Raw genomic sequence first — 25,440 nt, 5'->3', positions numbered from 1 at the left:
CCTAATCTTATGGACAAAAATCGCGTCCATGAGTCGAAGGTAGGTGGCGCCAACCTTCTTGAGGCCTAAAGGCATGACATTGCAGTAGTAGTTTCCAGGGTTCGACATAAAGGTGGTTTTATATGCATCCATGGGATCCATTCAGATCTAGTTGTATCCCAAATAGGCATCCATGAAAGTTAACATATGGTAGTCTAATGAGCCGTCAGTTAGACGGTCAATGTTTGGTAACGGATATAGATCCTTAGGGTAATCAACATTCATATTCGTGAAGTCTATGCACATGCATAATTTGTTGGTCAGCCAAGTGGGGTACTTTGTTTCAGTGATGAATTCGGCGTTGGATATATTTTCCACCTCTTTATAAATGGAGGTCCTATTTTCCTCGCCTACCTTCCGTTTCCTTTGTGACACTAGTTTGGTGGATGGATGGATGGCCAGGTGAAGGATTACGACTTTGGTGTATATACCTAACATGTCTGAGGGGGGTAATTGAACAAGTCAATGTTCCTTCTAAGTTATTCGACTAGCTCCTATTCCCGCTCCTTAATGTAGACAAGGAAGTGTCTATCTTCATCACTTAACGAACGTAAGGACCTATCTGGACTTCCTTCAGGTCTTCGATGGACGTGGGTCATTCCGCCTCCGCACCCAGTTTATGGTCTTAACCCTCGAAGTTAGTATTTAGAACTTCGGAAGAATGGGCATCAACAAATACGAGCTCTTCTATGGTTGTCTCCAAGCTGCTCAGGTAACATTCGTGAGCCACTTGTTGATCTTCTTGAATGATGCCCACTCTTCCATTTAGGAGCGGATATTTCAGGGTTAAATACTAGGTGAATACGACCTCTCCTAAGGCGTTGATGGTCGAGCTCCCTATGATGATGTTGTAAGGTGGCATAGTATCCATAATGATGTAACCATGTTGATGGTTTTGGTGTCAGCTCCCTCGCCGCAAGTGGTTTTTAGGGTCACAAAACCCATTATTTGTATTTGTTCGCCCAATAATCATGTCAGATAGCCGATGAATATCTCTATGTCATCCAGATTCAATTGTAACTTCTAGAAGACATCCTAAAACAGGAAATCGACAGAGCTTCCCGGGTCTATCAGGATGCGTCTGATATCCCAGTTTCCAATATGAACGGTGATGACCAATGTATCATTATCGTGTGGGTTTATGCCAAGGGAATCCTCTTTAGAGAAAATGATGTTGGCTTCTACCGTTCCCGTGGTGTTTCGAAGAAATCTGGGGGATATGATGTTTCCATGAACACTTATTTCGTGTATCTTCTTCAAGCGGCTCTAGAGAGGGCCCTCCCGGAGATACCTCCAACGATGGTGTTTGCTTTGTGATGTAGTACCCTATTAGTCATCTCTAGAAAAAGGGGGATGATAGGGTTGGAGCGAAGGATGTGACCCATGTTAGTTTTACCGAGGCCCCACAATGGGTTCCACTGTACTTTTCTAAAAGTACATGGTGTGTGCTCCCCCTGTAAGGGCAGGGAGACTTCGAGGCCTTAATAGGTATATAAGAATTTGGGTAGTGAGGGCTTCATCACGGTGATGAGAAGCCTTATGCAGTAGTTTTTTAGGATGCTTAAGGGACAAACTCATGTGAGGTGAGGGCCCCTGTTGGTGGTCGACGTTGTTGGGTTGCAACAGACGATTATGTTGATTGTGTGTTACGGCTATTGGGAGCATAATGCTCTTTGAGTTGTGAAGAGTGTGTATGACTTATAAAGTCCCCTTATCCTATTGAGGGATAATATATTTATAGGATTTTCCAGCACTTAGGGTTTCCTTAGAAAATACCATCGTCCGCCTAGTCAAATGGTGGACAGTTGAATCCATATTTCAAAGGGAGATGTGAGTCAGTAACGACTATGGCTTTTTATTTATCTAAGACACATCTTATCCCAATTTTTTTCCCTCCATGGACGAGTAAGACTCAAGGGAGAGACGATACCTCCCTTCAGACGACCTCATGTTGTTGCCTTCTCCTAGGGAGGTCCCTAGAGCATTGCCCTGAGCAAGGCTTTTTGCAAATATAACACTACACAAACTAAATTCAAACACATAATATATATAAATGTGTTTGTATTATGTAATTTCTATAAATTTCTCAATATTATAAGCAATTAAGTCCACATATTAATACTATTAATAGAAGGTGACGTTATATAAGACATGACTATTTTTTAAAATTATGTTGATTGGGTGGTGATTGGACTTATCCGTTTGTAGTGTCTCTAAAACAATCCAAATTTAATATTATAAACAAATAAAATAAAATTCCTAAAACTTCAACTAGACCACCATATAATAAACAAGTCCTATAACTGTAAATCAAATACAAAATAGAAACCCCGAAACTTCAATTTGATAATGTTATAACGATCTAAAAATTGAAATATGTACTTCTTAAAAAGTACAATACGTGGCAACCCCTTGTGATTAAAGGTTGTTAGATGTTTTAAGGTATATTGTGGGATTGTGATCTAACTCACATAAGGGGTGAGAAGCTGTGTATATGTGATTTTCTATGTGAAAATCAGACTGTCCTCCTCAACTTTAGTGTTGAGGTATCTATAGCGGTGTTGAGCCTGAATTCTAGGACACTTGAAAATAGCAAGCGTCACTAAGAGGATTATGGAGTAGACGGTTAATCCACTACTATTATGGATAATATGGTCAAATTCCCCATTTTGTACCGTTGCGACATGTCATTCCCCCATTTTCCCCTTTTGGGTGACTCCTCCTTGATGTGGTTGTAGGAGAGGTGGTGATTGTAGGAGAAGTGGTGGATAAATCATCCAACTTTGTTTAAATAACAACGAAAATAAACATTTTACTTAACATAACATTAACAATTCCTAAGAGTACAAAAGGTGAGAAAAATACATAAGAAGGGGGTTAAATTTTGTATGCCAAAAATTTGTTTCACTTCTGATATAAGAACTTCAGAATATGAACCACGTTCAGAGCCTGATATCAAAACTCGTCGCAACAACGGAAATAAATTGTTCAAAAGTAAATGCTAGCAACACATAAAGATTATCCTAATTCCTCTCGTAAACTGAGACTAGTTCAGTTCCCTTGCCTAAACAAGAGATTTTCACTATAACCAAACAAGTTACAAATTGCTCAAGCACACTTACAAGAGACTTCAATGCTCAATCAACCTAGAAAGAGACTTCTGCTCAAGCAACCTTGCAAGATACTTATGCTCAATCAACCTAGAAAGAGACTTCCTTGCTCAAGTACACAAATAATACACTTCATTGCTCAAGCACTTGAAAATAGCGGTGTTGAGCCTGGATTCTAGGACACTTGAAAATAGCAAGCGTCACTAAGAGGATTATGGAGTAGACGGTTAATCCACTACTATTATGGATAATATGGTCAAATTCCCCATTTTGTACCGTTGCGACATATCATTCCCCCATTTTCCCCTTTTGGGTGACTCCTCCTTGATGTGGTTGTAGGAGAGGTGGTGATTGTAGGAGAAGTGGTGGATAAATCATCCAACTTTGTTTAAATAACAACGAAAATAAACATTTTACTTAACATAACATTAACAATTCCTAAGAGTACAAAAGATGAGAAAAATACATAAGAAGGGGGTTAAATTTTGTATGCCAAAAATTTGTTTCACTTCTGATATAAGAACTTCAGAATATGAACCACGTTCAGAGCCTGATATCAAAACTCGTCGCAACAACGGAAATAAATTGTTCAAAAGTAAATGCTAGCAACACATAAAGATTATCCTAATTCCTCTCGTAAACTGAGACTAGTTCAGTCCCCTTGCCTAAACAAGAGATTTTCACTATAACCAAACAAGTTACAAATTGCTCAAGCACACTTACAAGAGACTTCAATGCTCAATCAACCTAGAAAGAGACTTCTGCTCAAGCAACCTTGCAAGATACTTATGCCCAATCAACCTAGAAAGAGACTTCCTTGCTCAAGTACACAAATAATACACTTCATTGCTCAAGCACGCAGGTAATAGACTTCCTCTACTATAAACAATAAGAAGTATAACAATTTTACAATAACCACAAAGATTCTTAACCTCTTAAAATTTCTAAGATATACAAAGATAAGAAATCTTAAGATCTTAGGCAATAACAATTACAAATGAAAGCTCAGAGTTATGCTCAAGATAATGTAATGCATTGTTGTGTTCCTCCTTCAAATCTTCGACTTCCTTTTATAGAGGTAGAGAAAGATTCGTTGGAGAGTTTGAACACAAGATAAAACTTAGTGAAGAAGCATTCAAAGAGAGACGTTGGAGAGTGCATATGGTTAGAAGATTTGCCCACTGAATATTTGATTTGTTATAACACCTTTCGAGGTACTAGGTATCTATCAAAAGGTAGAACAAACTGAAGAGGTCACATCATCATACCTTGAGCCTTGCAAAACCAAACCCTAGTTGACTAGGTCCAGAATTCTAGGGCTTTGATAAGACAAGTCTTCAACCTTGCTTCGAAGAATCTCATTTATCGTTTGAGATATTGAGAGTGCATATGGTTAGAAGATTTGCCCACTGAATATTTGATTTGTTATAACACCTTTCGAGGTACTAGGTATCCATCAAAAGGTAGAACAAACTGAAGAGGTAACATCATCATACCTTGAGCCTTGCAAAACCAAACCCTAGTTGACTAGGTCCAGAATTCTAGGGCTTTGATAAGACAAGTCTTCAACATTGCTTCGAAGAATCTCATTTATCATTTGAGATATTGCTTCATTGATTTAACGCCTAAGTCATTAACTACAAATATGCACCAGGGGAATTGGCGCACCCCCCAAACCAGTAAGAAGAGAAAACTTAATTTTGCAGCCAACAAGAATCGAACACACAACCTTCTGATCATGAGTTAAACACATTACCATTGCACCATAAATCATTCATATTAATTTGTTTCATCATATATTTAATATACCATGTATAATTACAGTAGATTAATAAATTATTAAAACTTGGTAGATGAGAAGGGGGAGATAATGATAGATTAAAAGTCTTATTAAAAAAAATTACTAACATAAATCAAAATGAAGTTTTCAATTTATTAAAAATAGAATAAGCAAAAAAATTTCAACTAAGAATATTTTATTTGAATTTTTTTTTAATTGACCAAAATTAGAAGGGGGACAAATTTTTTTATTTCATTTGTCTTCCTATTATTTAATTGACCAAAATTTCATTTGTCTTCCTATTATTTTAAAATTTATGCCATAAATCGTATACATAGTAATGTGAGCGTAACAAAGATGTTAACTATAAATCACATGATATTTTTAACAATTTTATATTTATTAATATTAATTTAATATATAGAGATGTTAGTTTAGTTGTCAAGTCTCTTACATAAAATGAAAAATCATATTAAAATCTATCACGTCAATGAGTTTGTCACTAAATATATCACTGTACATAATAGCTTATTTAGAATTGATCTTTAATTTTTTCACTAATTATGTCTCATCCATTATTTTATTTAATGCTTATTTTTATAAAATTAAAATATTCTTTTATACAATACTCTTTTTTATTAAACAATTCTTTTTATAAAATAAAAAATATATATTTTATTTAATTTTATTATAATCAATTTTAAATAAACATAAATATTTTAACTATCTATGTTCATATTTGATATGTCGAATGGATATTATCTATATTTTATATTTAATGTTATAATATAAAATTGCGATTATACTCTTAAGAAATTAAAATGCAAATATTAAATAATATTCTTAACTTATATGTTTTAAAACAATGATAAAATAAAATAAAATATATATTTAGTTAATTTAAAATTTTAAAATAGGTATAAAAGTTCTAAGTGAAAATAATTAAGACAAATATATAGAGATGAAACAAATTAATCTACTGTAATTATACATTATTTTAAAACTAAGTGAAAAAAAATTCAACTAAGTTTTACTAATTTATTAATCTACTGTAATTATACACGGTATATTAAATATATGATGAAATAAATTAACATGAAGGGTTTGTGGTGCAATGGTAACATGTTTGACTCCAGATCAGAAGGTTGCTTGTTTGATTCCTGTTGGCAGGTATGTGGGTGCGCCAATTCCCCCGGCGCATCCTCTACCAAACTTGGTTATTTTGGTTTTTTTTTTTTTGAAAACATGGTTATTTTCATATTTTTTTTGAAAAACTTGGTTATTTTTAAAAAAAATCCAGATACTGCTCTAAGTATCCTCGAAGAGTCTTAGATATGATTGATGTATCATTCCCCTTGTTTGGAATATCTCGATTAGATCATATAAGATGCTACTTCGATGATACAAATAATCTCATTTGTTGTTCGATATATTGCTTCATCAATCTGAAGAATCTCATTTGTTGTTAGAGATACTGCTCTAGTATCCTCGGAGAATCTTAGATATGATTGAGGTATCATTCCATCATTGGGATATCTCGATTATATCATATAACATACTGCTTTGTGGATTTAGAGAATCTCATTGACTTTTATTTGAGATACTACTCTAGTATCCTCGGAGAATCTTAAAGATACGATTGATGTATCATTCCCTTGATGGAATATCTCAATTATATCATGTAAGATCCTGCTTCATTGGTCCTCAACGAATCTCGTGTGTTCAGTTCAAGACATTGTTCTGCTAATTTTCAGAAAATCTTAGATACAGTTGAGGTATCATTCCATTGTTGGAAAATCTCGATTATATCATAAAAGACCGCCGTCATTCATACCTTCTGGTTTAAGGTAATTAAATAAGGGCAACTGTCATACCCTAATTTTTTCCGGGCATTTTAAAAACTTTCATACATTTGACTTTATTCTCAGTTTGTATCATTTGCATAACATAACATGCGTTTCATCATGAATAATACCTAAAATATTGGACATAATAAATTTTTGGAGATACAGACAAACCGATTGAATCATTTCTCAAATACATGTAAAACCAGTGGATAAAAAGTTTCAAAATCGAGCTTGTAGACGTCAGTACTATTAATCTACGATTCACGTAGTTTAACATGGCGTGCTCGTTTTATTTTTTGACGATATTTTTAGTCACATTTTGATCAGCATGAACCTTTTTACCAATCAAAATTTATTTCAAAGTTTGATCAGAGCATGTATGTTTTTGGGAAGTTTATTTCACACTGATCATTATGGTGCACTCGATTTAATTTTTTGAATTTTTATTTATAATCAGTTATTTTATTTTTATTCTTTTGCCATAGTATTTAAAAAAATTAAATAGAACTTTTCATGTTCTTATTTTATTTTTATCATATTCATTTTAGAAGATATGGTTTTATTTGATTTAATTCTTTTAAATCAATTAAATTATCTAAAAGGAGCATTGTAGGTATTTTAAATTATTTGTGCTTCTTTGGTTTAATCAGGATCATCGATTCAGATTAATCAATAGTCCTCATTAACAATCCTTATCCATTTCAATTAATCCAATCAAATAATACTAATATAAATAATTAAATAAAGAAAAATCAGAATAATAAAATATATATCTCTCTGTCACACGTTGACAACTAGAAAGAAAAAAAATTCTCCCTATCCCAAAGGGACACGTGGAGCGAGGCTATTGGACATGGAAAAATGGTTTTGTCATCTTGTGCATAACACGTTGTTTCTTGAGGAAGAGGGGGAATCCTCACATGATTTTTTTCCTCTCATCTCTCAGACACTCGACTCACTCTCAGAAAAGAACTTTTGAAAAGGAAAAAGAAAAAGTCCATATCCTTCTACATTCCCGACCACCCTCCTCCACCAACAATAAACTCCGGCCGACCACACCTCAACACCGCTCACAACCATCCACCACGCAAAACCCGGCGAACCACTATTAAACCTCCGATCTCCATCTCCACCTTTAACTTTCACCCACTACAACCCATTTTTAAACTCGAACCACCATACACTGATCTGAACACCACAAATGAATCACTTAAAAAACGGCCGCTGCAATTTCTAACGGAGATCTCCTCATCACCGTCGATCTTCCACCATCGCATGAACAAACCACGTCACCTTCCATCGACGGAAGCAGAGATTACGAGAGAAGGGCGTTTTCATGAAGAAACGCGTTTAAGAATCTGGTTCGTGATGTCATGGTCAAGATGATGCCGACTAAAAATCGCACGGTTCCGACGAGGTTCCAAACGTAACAGTGCAACAACAAAGCAAGGAGCTTCTTCTGGCGAAACGGTTTTTGTTCACTTTCTATCGCAAACAATAACCTTGCAGCAATTGCGAGCAGTCGATTCTGCTACTGCCTTTAGTCACAGTATATTTCCATTCGCAATTTAATCCGATAACCATTTTGCTTGAAACTTTAGATTTAAGTGTTAATGGTTCCTGCGTTTTTAAGAGGGAAAAAGATTGATTTCTTATGCTTGTTTTGCTCACTGAAACGTTTTGGTTTTCTTCATTCATTTTGAATCCTTTTGATATGATTCCTGTGTTTTGAAATAGATGGAGACTGATTCGTGGGATTAGAATAAGTCAAAGTTTTTTATTTGTTTTAAAGTTTTATCTTATTTTATTATTATTTTCAAACTTTTAATATTGCTTATTGTTAATTAGTAATTGTTTAGTAGAATATATTCTATTGCTTTTGATTTGTTTTAATAATAGAGATTAATTACTATACACTGTCAGGGTAAAAAGTTTTACACAATCGATTTATCACCATCAACCGTTTGCATTACTTTATAGATTTTTAAAATAAAAGTCAAACTTGTTTCAACATCCAACGACTATGATTAACTTACGATGAAAAATCCTTTTATAATGCAGTGTATTTCAATTAAATTCTTAATAATATTGTCAGTGTATTTCAATTAAATCCTTCATAAATGTTGCTTTTATATTTTAAAATAAAATAAGTGTGATGTATTAATTAAGAAAATTCTAATTCTTTTCGACTTTGATGTATATTTCGATCCAATTATATTGTGCTTATGCTGGATTTTGATCTAGTGACATTGGCACATTGCCGTAATTTAATTTGTAAATATTGTAAATAAATTAATGTTAAGTTATTTGATTTTCATTGCAATAAAATCGAATTTTAATCTGCGGATTCGACAATGTTATATCGTTATGTCACCAAAAATTTTATACATTAATATGATATTTTTGCCGCGTTATGAACTTACATATGACATTACTCGTGTTGTCATTATGCACAAACCGGTTTTGAGCACATCGTCATCAATTCATACCAAGTAAATTAACATTGTCACTTATTTCTATCTCTTTTAATTAAATTAGTTAATTAATTAAACTTTGATTAATTAGTTAATTTTGATTAATTAGTTCTAATTAACTTGATTATTTGATTCAATTAAATAATTTTGATAATTAATCTTAATTAACTTAATTAATCAATTAATTTTGTTAATTAAATATTGATCGACTTATTTTACTACAATTTCAATCATTCTCAAACTAAGCCCATTCAATTTCATCATCATTTCAAAACCATGTTAAACCATTAAAAATCAAGAGATTCTCGATTCAATGTCGAGCCCATTTTCAAACACTTTTCTAAGTCGTTAGCTTTTAGCATAGCCATCAACCACACATAACTTACTCTTGGGATACCTTAAAATGAGACTTGTGATACACATACACTTACTTGCTTGCATTTGTTTGATCGATCTTAGTTTTATTTATTTCATTATCTCATACATCTATTAGACAATTATGCCTTTAATTCATCCATAAATGCAAATTCAAATCCTCGATTCAATGTCGAGTATTTTCTTAAGCTGAAACTAAAACATTCTAATTATACTTGAACATAATTTAGAAACGAAAAGGGGGATGATTTTGAGCCTTCTACTCCTCTCCTCGATTTTTTAAGTATCAGTTCACTTACTCAATTAGTCAATCAATTATCATTTCTCTTAAAAAACTTCTAACCCCAAATCAAATCATTTTCATAATAAACTAAACGAAAAGGGAGATGGTCTATAACCTTCGATTCCTCTCCTCAAATGTTTCGATATGAGTTGTCTTATTCAATCATTCAAACATTTGTCGTTTATTTAATAAATATCAACCATACACAAACATATTTTCATAATAACTTAGATGAAAAAAGAAAGTGATCTAGAGTCTTCTATTCCCTTTCCCGAATACTTGAATACGAGTTGTCTTACTTGATCATTTAAGGCACACACACAAATACACACACACATACATACACACACCCACATACATACATACTTATATATACACACACACACACACACACACACCACACACACACACACACACACACACACACACACACACACATATATATATATATATTATATATATATATATATATATATATAAGCAAAGTTATTAAGGTTTCACATAAATAGTCGTTACTCTCAAAACAAAACCCTAACATCTCTCTCTTCCACATGCAACGAACTTGCCCTCATAAGCTTCTTCGTACTAAAAGGTAATCAAGTTCATACGCTTTATCATTCTTCTTCTTCTTCTTCATAATCTTTCTTCCATGTTATTCATACATTTTCTTCCATTTTTCTATGTATAGGTTCTTCCATTTTTATTTGTTTTTCATACGCTTTCATTTGGCATGATTTTCGTGTTTTTATTTGGAAGAAAGCTTAGGGTTTAGGGTTTTCATTTGGCATGATTTTCATATTTTTTGGGTTAACTTTACTTGAATCTCTGTTTTCGAAATGGATCTCAGTTACCATATATGTTTCATGTATGACACTAGTTCTTCTTAAAAATCTAAAAACCTCTGTTATCATATATGCTCCATAAAATGATATATGTTTTCGTGTTCTTCTTAAAAATCTAATGTGTGTCTAGGTCAAATTTATTATATTTAAGACACAGTTTCAATATAGACATCAGTGTATTAAACATTACTTATGTTTCTATTTATGTTAACATGCTATTAATATCATGTTAGTTTATGTTTCCAAATTAGGTTAACATGTTGTTTATAGGATTACAATGTCATGCTAGTTTATGTTTTTAAATCAGGTTAACATGATAGTATATATTTTGACTTATAGGTGTGATTCACAAATTATTTGTGTTGCTATGAAGAAAAAATACAAGAAGGACAAAACTAATGTGAAAGCTGCATACTTTTGTCAAAGACCCGGATCATGAGATACATGTTTGTCACTCTCCCTTCAGCCTCATTCTCCTTTCATTGTAGATTCCATTTTGAAACAAGTAAATCATTTCTTCGTCTTCATTCTCCACAAATCTTTTCAATAAAATATACATTTGTGAAACATTTTATGAGTTGATATATTGTTGTTGTTCAAAATGTTTGCCTCATTTTTTTAATTCTAATTGAGTTTATTATATCGTATGTAGATTATTTGTTTCAATAACCCCTCACTAAACATGCATTCATTTAAATTGATTTATAAAATGATAATATGAAAATTAGGTTATATTTGAAAACCAACTTAGATCAATCAATGTTTTTTGAATTACATGCATCTTGTAATTCATCTCTCGTTCTTTAACATATAGAACTTGGTTCAATGCCCTAAGTTCTTCAAAGCAAATATTCATTCTCTTCTATTTTATATTACAAAACATCAAACTTGTTGAGAAATTTTGAATCATCTTCATCATTGTCATCATAATAATCATCATCATCGATTAAAACAATGATGATGATGACTCAGATTAGTCAACAAATTGATGCTTTGGAAAATAATAAGAGAATGAATCGTTGCTTTGAAGAACTTGGGATATTAAACCAAATTCTATATGTTAAAGAACGAGAAATGAATTACAAGATGCATGCAATTTGAAAAAGAGTGGAGTGTCTAAGTTGGTTTTCAAGAATAGTCTAATTTTTCAGATTATTATCCTCTAAATTAATTTGAATGGTTGTATATGTTTATTGTGGGGTAAGAAAAAATAAGTAATCCTTATATTTTATAATAAACTCATATATATACCACCACAATTGGAATATATAACCGGGGTGAAATATTAATTTTATTTGCACTTTAATTAAATTGTTATTGTTGGGTTTCGAATCCATGACCTATATATATATATATATATATATATATATATATCAAATTGATTATTTAATATAATAGTTGTGATAGGTAACACGCTACCTAGTTTATCACAATGGTCAGACGCCCGTGACGAAAAAGAACATACTTACAACCACACCCTACCTCACAACGGTTGGTCAACCGTGATAGTATCCCTTTTTCAACGGTTGTGAGAGGGGTTTTCCGTAGTAGTGGTCCAATATAAATAAACAAATCAACATAAACGCATTGCTAAAAGATAGCAACAAATCTGCAACGAATCTGATTGAAACAACAAGAAAATCATGCGCATAATTACATCCATCATGGCGTGCTGACAAGGGGAAGATGATGTATTACACACACGCTGGAACATTGTGTTCCACATGTTGCACAAAAATATTCAAAATTACTCTATTCATATAAATCTTCTTTGTAGATTAAATCTTAGATTAAAAAGATCTGAACCAAAACTTCCTTCAATGCAAATCCAATCAAATCTTCTTTGACTAAATCTTTTCCAAATTGATTAGGATTAACAAACTTCTTCCCAAAGCCAACTTCTATATCTTATGAAGAAGTTAACACTAAAACAAATATGAAGGAAGCCTGAAGATAATCAGAACCCAATCCTTAAACTAGGATGTCTCTCATATGCGGAAACTTAGACTGAACAAACCTTCTTAAAAACAAACACAATCACACTCAGATTTCTTCATGAAATCCAGCTAACAGATTAAAGCCATATTCTGGAACAAATGCTGAATTATCTTGTTCCACATGATGCCGCTACACCAAAATACATCCTGTACATATGTTGATTTACCTAATACAAGCAATCACATAGAATAACACAAATGATGATAAGAAAATTAGATTTTAACATTCTTTATGGCGAAATTGTGAATCTCAAGAAGAAATGAACAAGAAATGGTGGAAAAAAGACTTGATAGAGCTACGATAATGTAATTGTGGATATATTTACTCCCAAACTCAGAACTATCAAATTTAGTAGATGACAAGTTAGACAATTTCCAAATGTTATTGATGCTGATTAAATGAGATAATAGTAGATTCAAAGATCTATTCTGCTTCAAGAATGCTTGGATGGAAGAAAAAAAGTTACAAAATATAGTAACACCAATATAGCTACAAGGAAGAGCGAGTAATGTGTGAGAGAGATTGAAGTAGTGAAAATAAGATTTAAAACCGTGGGGGAAAACAAATGCAATTGGGGTTAAGATATCAACTAATGACTAGTTATCTGCCATCAGAAGGACCATAATCATTTATTTATAAGAGTTAAATTCACTTTCATGAAGATACATGATTATCAATCTTTTAATATTTCTATTTATACCCATCAAAAAAATATAAATAACATTTTTGGTATTTACATAGTATTTTCATAAAAATTATGCCCTTAGCCATAAACTGTAGATACATTTCGATCACTTTAATTTGGATAGTTGATATAATAATTCCATTGGATTTAAATATTACACATGTGATCCAAAGTTTATAAGATTCCTTTCTCTTTACAAGATTCTATCGCTCCATCAAACATATCATTGATGTTATACTTAAATTTGAACCCAATATCCAAGAGCTTTCTTGATGATAAACCACTAAACTTTCCATTACAATTTTCCGTCTCAATTGAACTGCAAAATAATTGTCAGAAATTCGATATCATCTTACATTTGAGACTAATTTGAGATCATCCTACATTTTCATGGTCTAAATTAATAATTCAGTAAAAAAAAGAATATTAAACTTACTTTGGTATCGTTATGTGATATTCTGAATATTTTTGACGAAGAAATTCATACATTTGATGAAATGATATTTGGTCCGAAGAACAAATATACCTTCCATTAGCATTCTCACACTCAAATAAAAATATAAGTGCACGTATCGCATCATCTATATGCACCATGTATGAGATTGCGAGATACTTGTATCGACTATGATCTCCTAATAAAAAATAAGCACACATAAAATATATATAAGATATTAGACCAGGATACGTTAGTGAATAATGACGAGATACTATATAGTACATCTTTCGGCGATTATTATTGATGCATTTGGTTATAATGTATATAATGTGAAAGGAGAAAGATTGAAATACATACCAAATATCATGGCCAGTGATATATAAACTGATGATGGTATAGTAGGGCAAATAAAGGGTCCAACAACCAAAGGAAGAATCAAACTCACAACTTCAAATCCATTAACTTTTCCAAACTCTAAAATACTCTTTTCAGTCAAAATTTTAGACACCGAATAAGAAGATCCGACAAGGTTAATACTTCTACAAATCTCAATATCACTCCATACATCTTCATCCACCATATCAAGATCATTCTTTCCGTTAAATAAAACTGTTGTAGCACTAGAAGTGTAAACCACTTTTTTCACCGTCTTTGATTCTAAACATGCTTTTAAAATTCCCTTTGTTCCTTCTAATGTTCTTTTTGTCACTCTTTCTTCGGACTCTTGGTTTTGTATATCCATAGGGTGTGCAAGATGGAAAACTCCAATACACCCTTGTATTGCTTTATGAAAACTAGTTGAATCGTCAAGGTTAGCATAGAAGAGTTTTAGCTTCTTTGCTGCTTCTGGTAAGCTTATAAGATAATCCAAATCTTTCTTTTCTGTCAAAAAAATCTATAAATTTTATATATCTATATAAATATATATAATTTTTATTGACATGATATTGAGCTACATGATATTAATAAAAATACTTAATTATTAAGGAAAAAACTACAGTAACAATGAAAATATATGAAAATAAAGTGTTTAACAAAAAAAACATATTAAATAATTTTATGATTGTGGTTGGAAGTCAACTTGACAAAATAGATTGAGAAATTCCTCCACTTAAAAATATATTTTAAAATCATATTTCAACCAATGTGAGACTTTTAACCGATGACATGACACATTGTACTAGCGTTTTGATAATCTATATTTATATGAAAAATAATATTTTATGAGTCATAATACATGCTCCCATTATTTATTGGTATACATGTCACACTCTTTTGCATTTTTATTAATGTTGGGGGAGTTTTTTTATTAAGGAGCTTTGAACATTATGAGATTTCTTCTTTTGGAGCAATATCTTTGTGAGAAACACACCACATATTCATCTAATATCTTAAGATAATATGTGAGTGGATTCTCTCACTTATAAATGCTCAAGTCCCCATATTTCCAACAAATGTGGTACTATTACCACACTACTCACACTTGATACATTCTCAACACTCCCCCTCAAATGTGTGTCCATAATGCCCCCCTCAAGTATGAGTCCACAACACTCCCCCTAAAATCATTGAAGTCGACACCTTCTCTCTGAGTGAAACCCCTTGTGACCAATATTGCCTTGTATATCTTCGACGTCACTCCTTCGATTTCTTCCTTAACTTTTAAAATCCACTTACAACGGACTAATCTGGCTCCAACGGGTTTCTTGATCAGTTCCCAAATGTGGTTATCATGAAGAGACTTCATCTCACCATTCATGGCCTTTAGCCATTCAGTCTTATTTTGAATCCTCATAATTTCCTTATAGTCTTTAGGTTCTTCATCTAGAACCTCACTTGCAGAGATTAAGGCATAAGCTATGAGATCTACATACCCAAGTCTTTGAGGTGGCTTGCTGACTCTTCTTGGCCTATCTCTTGCCAATAGGTAGTCATCGACAGTTTCCTTAACTTCCTCAGTATCTTTAGCATCTCGTGCTTCTTCTTTGAATTGATATGGGATATGCAATTAAACATCGACATGCTCCACATAAATAGGAATATCTTCCTATTCCATCTCTTCTTCAGATATTTGTGCACTTTAACTAACATTATCAGTTTTCTTAAAATTCATCTCAACTTCATTGAAAACTACATCTCGATTGGTGATACACCTCCTGTGACCTGGCTCTAAACATCATAGCCTATAATCTTTTACTACTTCATGCTATCCCATGAACATGCATCTCAGAGCTCTAGATTCGACCTTGTCTTGCCTAATGTGAGCATAAACTATGCAGCCAAATACTCTAAGTTTATCGAGATCTGGTGGGTGTCCCGACCAAACTTCTTAAGGTGTTTTCATATCTAACACAGTCGAAGGACATCTGTTGATCAAATATGTTGCTGTTGAAACAGTCTCTTCCCAAAACACCTTCTTTAACCTAACACTAATTAACATGCATCTAACTTTTTTCAAAATGGTTAGCCAAACCATTTTTTGGGGAGTACTTATTATAGTTATGTTCCTTGCAATACCAGAGGGTGCACAAAAACTATTGAACGTGTCATTGTAAAATTCAAGGCCATTGTCGATTCTCAACCTCTTAACCTTTCTGCCAATTTGATTTTCGACCCGAGTCTTTTAACTTTTGAAGTTCTCAAAAGTTTCATCCTTAGTCTTCTGGATGAATACCCACACTTTCTGGAATAATCATCAACTATGCATAGAAAATACCTTGCTCGTAAATAGGATGGACACCTTGCAGGCCCCCAAAGATCAATATGGATGTAATAAAGGGATCCGTGTGTTTTGTGTTTGCCTTTATTGAACTTCACTATACAAGATTTTCCAAGTACACAGGGTTCACAAAACGTAAGTTTTTTGACTTTATCTCCAGTAAGTAGATTTTATTTCCCCAATTCGACCAAACCCCTTTCACTGACATGACCTAATCTCATGTGCCAAATTTATGTCTTCGACAAAGGTTTCATGGATGCAACATCTGCAGAGCCACTGACAACTTCAACCTCAAGGGTATACAAGCCTTGTTTCTTCATGCCTCTTAAGACTTACTTTGATCCCTTCATGACTTTTGGAATACTTTTCTCTCCTTTGAAAACATATCATTTCTTGTCGAATTCACCAAGAGAAATCAAATTTCTCTTCAAATCAGATACATACCTGACTTCAGCCAACAACCTTATTGACTCATCATGGAGCTTGAATCTCATAGATCGAATACCTGCAATCTTGAAAGCTTTATTGTTTCCAAGCAATACAGATCCACCATCTTTATTACATAGTTCCTCGAACAAGTCTTTCTTTAGAGTCATGTGTCAAGTGCAACTTGAATCCGTAATCCACTCTTTACTTGAGTCGCCGCCTAAAACCATAAGAACATCATATGAGTCAAAATCATCTTGAACAATGGTTGCGTTTCCATTATCCTTACCTTCATGATCTTTCAGGCGTTTAGGGTACGCTTTTCTTGTATGAACCTCCTTCTTACAATGATAACATCGAATACTAGATACATCACCACTACAAGACTTTTGCTGACTTTTACTCTTTTTCTTGTCGAACTTGCCATATCTCTTTGTGAATTTTGCATTAACCGACATGCCTTCACCAGTCGAAGATGGCTTGTGCTCCTTTCGTTTGTTCAAATCCTTAGAATACAAGGATGATTGAACTTCTCCAAAGGTCAAAGACTCTCTTCCATACAAGAGAGTTTCTTTGAAGTGAGCATGTGATATGGGCAAAGCACACAACAACAACGCTTGATATTCATCCTCGATCTTGACATCGATATTTTCAAGATCAAGAATCAACTTGTTGAACATATCCAACTGCTCATCCAGAACTTTGTCTTCACTCATCTTGAATGAATACATAGCTTAATTCAGGTAGAGGTAATTGACCAACAATTTGGTCATGTACAAACCTTCGAGTTTCACTCATAACCTCGACGTCGTCGTCTCCTTCAAAACTTGTCGAAGAACCTTATCACCAAGGCTCAATAAAATGGTGTTGTGGGGTTTCTCTACCATAGTCGTCTTTTGTTTGTTCGTTAACACATTTTCCATGGCTTCGGCTCCCTTCAACGCTTCTAAACAACCCTACTGAACTAGTAGGCCTTTCATCTTCAAGTGCCACAAACCAAAATCGTTCACTCAGGTGAACTTTTAAATCTCATATTTTGTTGATGACATCTTCTCCACACCCACTGCACCAATTTGTTGTGAAAATGATACCATAATAACAAAGTATAATTGGTTTATTGATCGACAAGAAACCCACAAGGATAGAAAAAGGGAAGCAAGAAGAACACAATAAGTTGGTTATAAATTGTTATTCTTTACTTTGTTTTAGGAACAACATTACAAGTGTTACAGAGTAGCAAATAACCTCTTTCACCCTAATTAGAATTTGCGTTATGCAATGATGAAAGACTAGTATGCTATTTATAAGAAATAGCACTCTAAATTAATGCGCTTTTACACACAGACCCATTACACAAGCTAATTAGAGAATAATCTAACTTAGAGAACAAGATAATTTAAACAATTGGGCATAATAAACAGTCTCAATTTGACATGCTAACAATCCTAGCATATTTCGACTATAACATGTGAAAAGACTTTGACGAAATGTTAATGACCATGTCAGATTGTCAAACTAAGAAGCTACCCTTCGATCATACTAGAGTTTGATCCAATATCTCAAACATGATACATCGGTAAATTGGATGGAAATGTGTATGAAAAGTGTTTGGCATCATGCACAAATTAATGGAGAAGATGTTATTTTGCAATCACCTGGTAGAGAACTTTGACAAGATGATCCTTTATCTCCCTATTTATTCATTACTTGTGATGAGGGTCTTTTGACCATCTTAAAAATATTGGAGGTGCATAGATAAATTAATGGAGTTAAAGTGTTTTGTGGAGCTCAGCTCGTGATACACCTTTTATTCGTAGACGAATGTTTTTTATTTAGCAGTGCTGAAGAAAGATAAGTTAAGTTAATGTTTAATGTCCTTAACAATATGAGGACACATTGGGTCAAGCCATAAACATGCAGAAGTTTGAAATCTTTTTCAAGAAGAACATGTCCACAAAGACGAAGGAAAGATAGAAATATATTTTTCAAGTGACAAAAATCACGGGATCAGGGAAATATCTTGGATTACCATCCATTGTGGGAAGAAAAATGAAAGCTATTTTTAATCACATCAAGGCCATAACCAAAGTTTTATTTTGGATAGTATCCATACTTCACGTGTATTGGTCATGAGAAGCTTACGATGGCATATGAGGGATGAGAGAAATATTAAGGTTCGGTTCAATCCATGGTTAAGAGAGCAAGAAAATTCCACTGTTACAAGTCCAACGAGCCCGAGTTAGAAAGTTTTTGTTGAATTGTAATTCCTTGTGTAGAAGCAGGTTGCTCGACAGAATAATGATGTGTCGAATAACCTAGTGTGTCAAGTTGTATTAGTGTCTTGACGTATCGAAGCATGTTGTTTCACACAGGATTTCGACTTAGGCCTAATTTTAGTAATGTTAACTATTTTGGGCTTTTATAGTTTTGGGCTTTGGATTAGGGAGTAAGCTAACCTAAACCTATAAATAGAAGAAGTAAACCCTATTCTTAAATACAACTCATAACATTGTATTCACATAATTTTACAGTTGCAAAGTGAATAAAGAAGTTTTCCACAGGTTATGGGCAAAGAGAAAAACTCTGCAGAAAATATTCTTCTTCTTCTCCAACGTTTTTTTCTTTTCTTTCTCAATCGTTCTTTTCTTTTCATTGTCATTGTGTGGTTGATAACAATCTTGTTCATCAAGATTGGTAGAAATTATCCATAAGTTGTGGTGGATTTCCAACATCTGGTATCTAGAGCTTTTGGTTTGAGCGATTCGTGGGAAGAAAATCACGATGGAAATGAATCATTCAAACGGGAATTTTCCAGCGAATCTTCCGACTCTCAAGAACAATAATTATGAGAATTGGTGCAAGCAGATAAAGGTTGTGTTCTGTTATCTAGATCTTTGGGATCTTGTGAATGAAGGAGTAACCGTGCTTGAAAAAAACGCGACGGATCAAGAAAGGGTTGCACATAAAGAATTGAAAAAGAAATATTATAAAGCTCTCTTTATAATCCATCAATATGTTGATCTAGATAACTTTGAAAAGGTTAGTGATGTAGAGTCAGCGAAAGAAGCATGGGAAATCATGGAGAAGTCGTTTGGAGGCGTGGAGAAGGTGAAAGAGGTGAGATTACAAACTCAAAAAAGGACGTATGAATTGCTTTAGATGGAAGACAATGAAAGCATAATTGATTTCTTCACTAAGGTTACGAAACTGGTGAATCAAATCAAGGTTTATGAGGAAGTGTTGACATCAAGATCTGTTGTTGGAAAGATCTTGAGGTCGTTATCTCCAAAGTTCGACCATGTGGTAGTAGCCATAGAAGAGTCAAAAGATTTGTCAAAACTGACAAAGGAAGAGCTTCAAGGGACGCTTGAATCTCATGAACAAAGAATGGATGAAAGAGCTGCAGGAAAGTCGAAGAGTGATGTGACTTTGCAGGCGCAATCAGCAAAAGAAATAAAAGTCAAAGGAAGTTCGAATGACAACAAAGGCAGAAGAGGCTACAATAATTCGACTGGTCGAAATCAGCAAGAAGGAAATTGGTCGAATCATAGAAAACTATGGAACCAAGGTAACCAAAGAGGTGGTGCTGCAGGTAGAGGAAAAGGTGGTGGTCGAAAGCCAAACAAGAGGCACATTCAATGTTAAAATTGCCAGAAGCATGGTCACTATTCTAGTGATTGTCCAGAAAAGCAGAAGAATCAGGAAACTGATGCAAAGCTGACGAAACATGAAAAAGAAGAGATGTTGCTGATGGTTACAACGAGAGATAAAGAGAGATTCAAGGACCATTGATACTTGGACTCAAGATGCTCATCACACATGTCTGGAAGGAAAGATTGGTTTGTCAACATAAATCCCTCAATGAAGAACATGGTGAAATTTGCAAATGACAATACTCTAGTAGCTGAAGGTGTTGGTGATGTTCTGATTATAAGAAAAGATGGCAAGAGGTCAATAATTTCAAATGTGTTGTACATACCAAGCATGAAGAGCAATTTACTCAGCATAAGGCAGTTAGTCGAAAGTAACTACAAGGTATCGATCAAAGACAAGATGACGAGAGTTATCGACTCAAATGTAAGGTTGATATTGAAGGCTCCAATGTCTCAGAATAAAACCTTAAAGATTGAGGTTAATATCGTGGAGCATAAGTGCCTTGCAACAACTGCCAACAGAGATGAATGAATATGACATTATAGACTTAGCCATCTCAATTTCAAAGATATCAGGGATTTGAAGAGAAGAAATATGGTTTCAGGCTTACCAGAAATCGACATTCCAAATGAAGTGTGTGAATGTGCAGGCGAAGCAGCACAAGAACAACTTCAGTAAGGATGCAGGAAGCAGGTCGAAGGCAATTCTTGAAGTCATATACTTTGATCTATGTGGTCCTATCCAGGTGGATTCGATTGGAGGTAACAAATACTTTGTTACACTCATAGATGATTTAAGTTGAAAACTCTGGGCTTACCTGATCAAGAAGAAAAGTGAAGTGATCGAGGTATTTGCCAAATTTAAATCTATGGTCGAAAGACAAAGCGGTCGAAAGCTCAATATTTTGAGGACTGATGATGGTGGAGAATATGTGTCGAAAGACTTCGAAGCATTATGTGTGAAAGAAGGGATTCTGCATGAGGTGGTGCCACCCTACATTCCACAGCTGAATGGAGTCACATAAAGGAAGAATATAACCATCATGAATATGGTGAGAAGCATGTTGAAAAGATGTGTCGACTGCAACAAATATCCTGAACAGGTGTCCGACGAAGAAGCTAGAAGGAATCACGCCAGAAGAATGTTGGTCTGGTGTCAATCCTAGCTTGAGTCATCTAAAGGTGTTTGGGTCTATAGCACATAGACATATGCCAGGTCAATTGAGAAGAAAACTTGATGACAAGTCGAGTCAGATGCTCCTGAGAGGATATCATTCGACTGAAGGATACAAGTTATTAGACCCAGTGAACAAGCAAGTGGTGATCAACAGGGACATGATCATAGATGAGCTTAAGGAATGTGATTGTACTGAGAATGTTAAGAAGGATTCAGTGAGAATCTTATGTGATGAACCAGCTAGTGAAGTCAAAAGAGAAGTTCGACAAGAAGTCAGAGAAGAAGCAAGCTTGAGCATACCTCAAAGAATAAGACACATGCCTACAAGGTTGCAAGAATGTGTGATTACATCAGATGATATGGTCAATGAAGAAGGTGAGCTGGTACACTATGCTTTCTATGCAGATTTCGAACCAGTTAATGCAGTTGAGGCATTGAAAGATTCGAAGTGGATGAAAGCAATGAACGAAGAACTGAAGTCAATTGAAGTTAACAATACTTGGTCACTTATCTAATTTCCCCAAGACAAGAAGGAAATCAATGTTAAATGGGTATACAAGGTGAAGTTGAATCCCAAAGGATAAGTGACTCGACACAAGGCAAAACTTGTGGCGAAAGGATTTCTTCAGAAAGAAGGAATCGACTTCGACGAAGTTTTTGCACCTGTTGCTAGGATCGAAACAATCAGGTTAGTTGTTGGTCTAGCAAACATGAACAACTGGAAGATGTGTCAGATGGATGTGAAATGTGCATTCCTGAATGGCCCCTTAGAAGAAGAAGTTTATATTGCAAAACCAGCTGGGTTTGTGAAACAAGCCGAAGAAAGAAAGTTATACAGACTGCATAAAGCTCTACGCAGACTTAAACATGCTCCAAGAGCTTGGAATAAGAAGATAAATAGCTTTCTAAGGAAGAAGAAATTTGTGGAGTGCACAATTGATCATGGAGTATATGTAAGAAGAAGAAAGAGTGAATTACTTATACTATGCCTCTATGTCGATGACTTGTTGATAACAAACAACTGCAAGAAGGAAATCGAAGACTTCAAAGGTGATCTCAACAAGGAATTTGAAATTTCAGATTTGGGTGATATTTCATATTTCCTTGGCATCGAATTCTACAAGAGTGGTAGAGGTTTGATGACACATCAAAGAAGATGTGCATGCGAAATACTCAAGAGAATTGAGATGCAAGATTGCAACCTAACTTCGACTCCAACTGAGCCTAGATTACAATTGTCGAAAGATTCAGATGAAGATGATGTCAACCCAACCCAATATAGAAGATTTATTGGGTCACTTCGATATCTTTGTCACACAAGACCTGACTTAGCATACATTGTAGGTATGGTGAGTAGATTCCTACAGAAGCCAAAGGTATCACATCTAGCAACGGAGAAGAGGACACTGAGGTATCTAAAAGGAACTCTCGACTATGACATTTTGTTTCGTACAACTGATGAAGGAAAAGAATGCAAAATAGTGGGATACACCGACTCAAGTTGGTGTAGTGATGCTAAGGATCGAAAATCCACAGTTGGCTATATGTTTATGCTAGGCGGTGCACCAGTTGCTTGGAGTTCGAGAAAGGAGCCTGTAGTGGAATTATCATCGTGCGAAGCAGAATACATAGTCGCCTCCCTTTCTGCATGTCAAGCAACGTGGATGATAAATCTGGTCGAAGAGATAATGACGAAGAGTCATGGAGCAATTACCATGAAGATCAACAACATGTCAGCTATCAATCTGGTGAAGAATCCGATAGCACATGGTCAAAGCAAGCATATCGAAATGAGGTTCCATTATCTTCGAGAGCGGGTAGTAGATAAGAAGATGAATTTGGAACACTGCAGAACTGAGAATCAGATTGCAGACATTATGACGAAGGGAGTGCAAGTCGAGGTATTCAAAAGACTTAGAGTTATGATGAACGTAGATAGTTTAGACACAATGAATTATGTGGTGTGTTGAATTGAAATTCCTTATGTCAAAGTATATTTCTCGACAGAACAAGGATGTGTCGAATAACCTAGTGCGTCAAGTTGTATTAGTGTGTCGAAGTGTCGAAGCATGTTGCTTCACACTGGATTTCGACTTAGGCCTAATTTTAGTAATGTTAACTATTTTGGGCTTTTATAGTTTTAGATTTTGGCTTATGGAGTAAGCTAACCTAAATCTAAAAATAGAAGGAGTAACCTCTATTCTTAAATACAATTCATAATATTGTATTCACATAATTTTGCAGTTGCAAAGTGAATAAAGAAGTTTTCCAGAAGTTGTGAGCCGAGAGAAAAACTCTGGAAAAAAATATTATTTTTCTTTTTTCACGTTCTTTTTCTTTTCTTTCTCCATCGTTCTTTTCTTTTTATTGTCATTGCGTGGTTAATAACAATCTTGTTCATCAAGATTAATATAAATTCTTTATAAATTGTGGTGGATTTCCAACAGTTTTGTGAGTGAACAAACTCATTGAAAAAAATGATAAAATAAAAAAGAAAGGAAACAAAGTTAATAAAAAGATTTTTTATTGAAAGAGAAAAAACGTGAAAAAAAGCGAATAGAAATTATTTTTATCCAGAGAGATGCTCAAAGTATTTTATCCCTCCTATTTTTTAAGAAATGCAAAAGCACTTACCAATGTGAAAGTTCATAAGAAATGGTGAGAATAAGTAAAATTTGCTTATTACTTTGTTATGGATAATACAGAACTAAGGGTGGAAAGAAATTTGATGAAAATTTTGAATTTAAAAATTCCACAAAAAATGAAAGTGTTTTTATAGATATCAGTGAAAAGACGTTTACAAAAAAAACAACTTCAACAAAACGAGGTAAATTATCTTGCTAATTACATGTATTGTCAAAGTAATTTTGAGAATTATTGGAATTTTAAAGAGGATAATTATTATATCCAATTAAACAAACAAATAGCAATTAGAATATATTTTTCCAAATAAAACAAAAATAAAATTATACAAATAAATACCTTTAAAATGGTGTGATCTAACAGTAGCATGAACATTGTAACCATGTTGAAGAAGCTTCATAATCAACCATGAAGCTATATAACCTGTTGCTCCTGTCACACAAACTGCACCTTTATCATCATCTCCCATTTTTCTCTCTTCTTCTTTTCAATATTATGGTTTTGTTTTTCTATGTGTGCTTCACATTCTTGTAGGTTGACATATTTATATTTGTGCTTCACATTCTTGTAGGTTGATATATTTATAATTATATGTGTGCTTCACATTCTTGTAGGTTAACATATTCATATATTTATATTCCTTTATTTATAATTTAATTTAATTTTAAAAAAAATGTATTGAATTTGCTGGTTTAGTTTTTTTATTTAATTTATAGAAGTTTTTATTGTAGATATTAATCATAATGTAAAATAATCACAATAATAAAACCATTAAAAAATATTGACTTTGATTATAAATATTTTATCAGCAATTATAATTATTTTTGAAGTTTTACCTGATTAATTGATATTGTAAAATATTTTACTCTAAGTATTTATAAAAGTTTAATTAGTATTTATTAGTTCGATTAAATGGATGTGAATTTGTTGATTCATAGTTCAATTCTTAACGG

General features: G+C 33.7%; 1 protein-coding gene across 1 annotated transcript; it reads right to left on the bottom strand.

Annotated features, from left to right (window-relative positions):
* Nucleotides 1–13,421: 13,421 nt before the first annotated feature.
* Nucleotides 13,422–25,041, bottom strand: LOC127105506 (protein BRI1-5 ENHANCED 1). The gene is made up of 4 exons (XM_051042699.1): nucleotides 24,827–25,041; nucleotides 14,227–14,751; nucleotides 13,870–14,065; nucleotides 13,422–13,752 (listed from the first exon to the last, which is right to left on the bottom strand). Exons 1-4 carry the CDS (start codon nucleotides 24,954–24,956, stop codon nucleotides 13,608–13,610), a joined length of 996 nt encoding a protein of 331 aa, XP_050898656.1. The 5' UTR covers nucleotides 24,957–25,041; the 3' UTR covers nucleotides 13,422–13,607.
* Between the last annotated feature and the right edge of the window lie 399 nt (nucleotides 25,042–25,440).

The sequence above is a fragment of the Lathyrus oleraceus genome, chromosome 7 (assembly GCF_024323335.1).
Source record: "Lathyrus oleraceus cultivar Zhongwan6 chromosome 7, CAAS_Psat_ZW6_1.0, whole genome shotgun sequence".
Classification (NCBI taxonomy): domain Eukaryota; kingdom Viridiplantae; phylum Streptophyta; class Magnoliopsida; order Fabales; family Fabaceae; genus Lathyrus; species Lathyrus oleraceus.
This window is presented reverse-complemented; position numbering and strand designations above follow the sequence as displayed.

Bases quoted from the DNA above. Each gene is read 5' to 3' on its own strand.
- LOC127105506 (XM_051042699.1), bottom strand. From the start codon at position 24,956: ATGGGAGATGATGATAAAGGTGCAGTTTGTGTGACAGGAGCAACAGGT. The intron at 14,752-24,826 runs GTATTTATTTGT...TTTTTTTGACAG, and splicing joins TAGATCACACCATTTTAAAG to AAAAGAAAGATTTGGATTAT. The intron at 13,753-13,869 runs GTAAGTTTAATA...ATTATTTTGCAG, and splicing joins TATCACATAACGATACCAAA to TTCAATTGAGACGGAAAATT.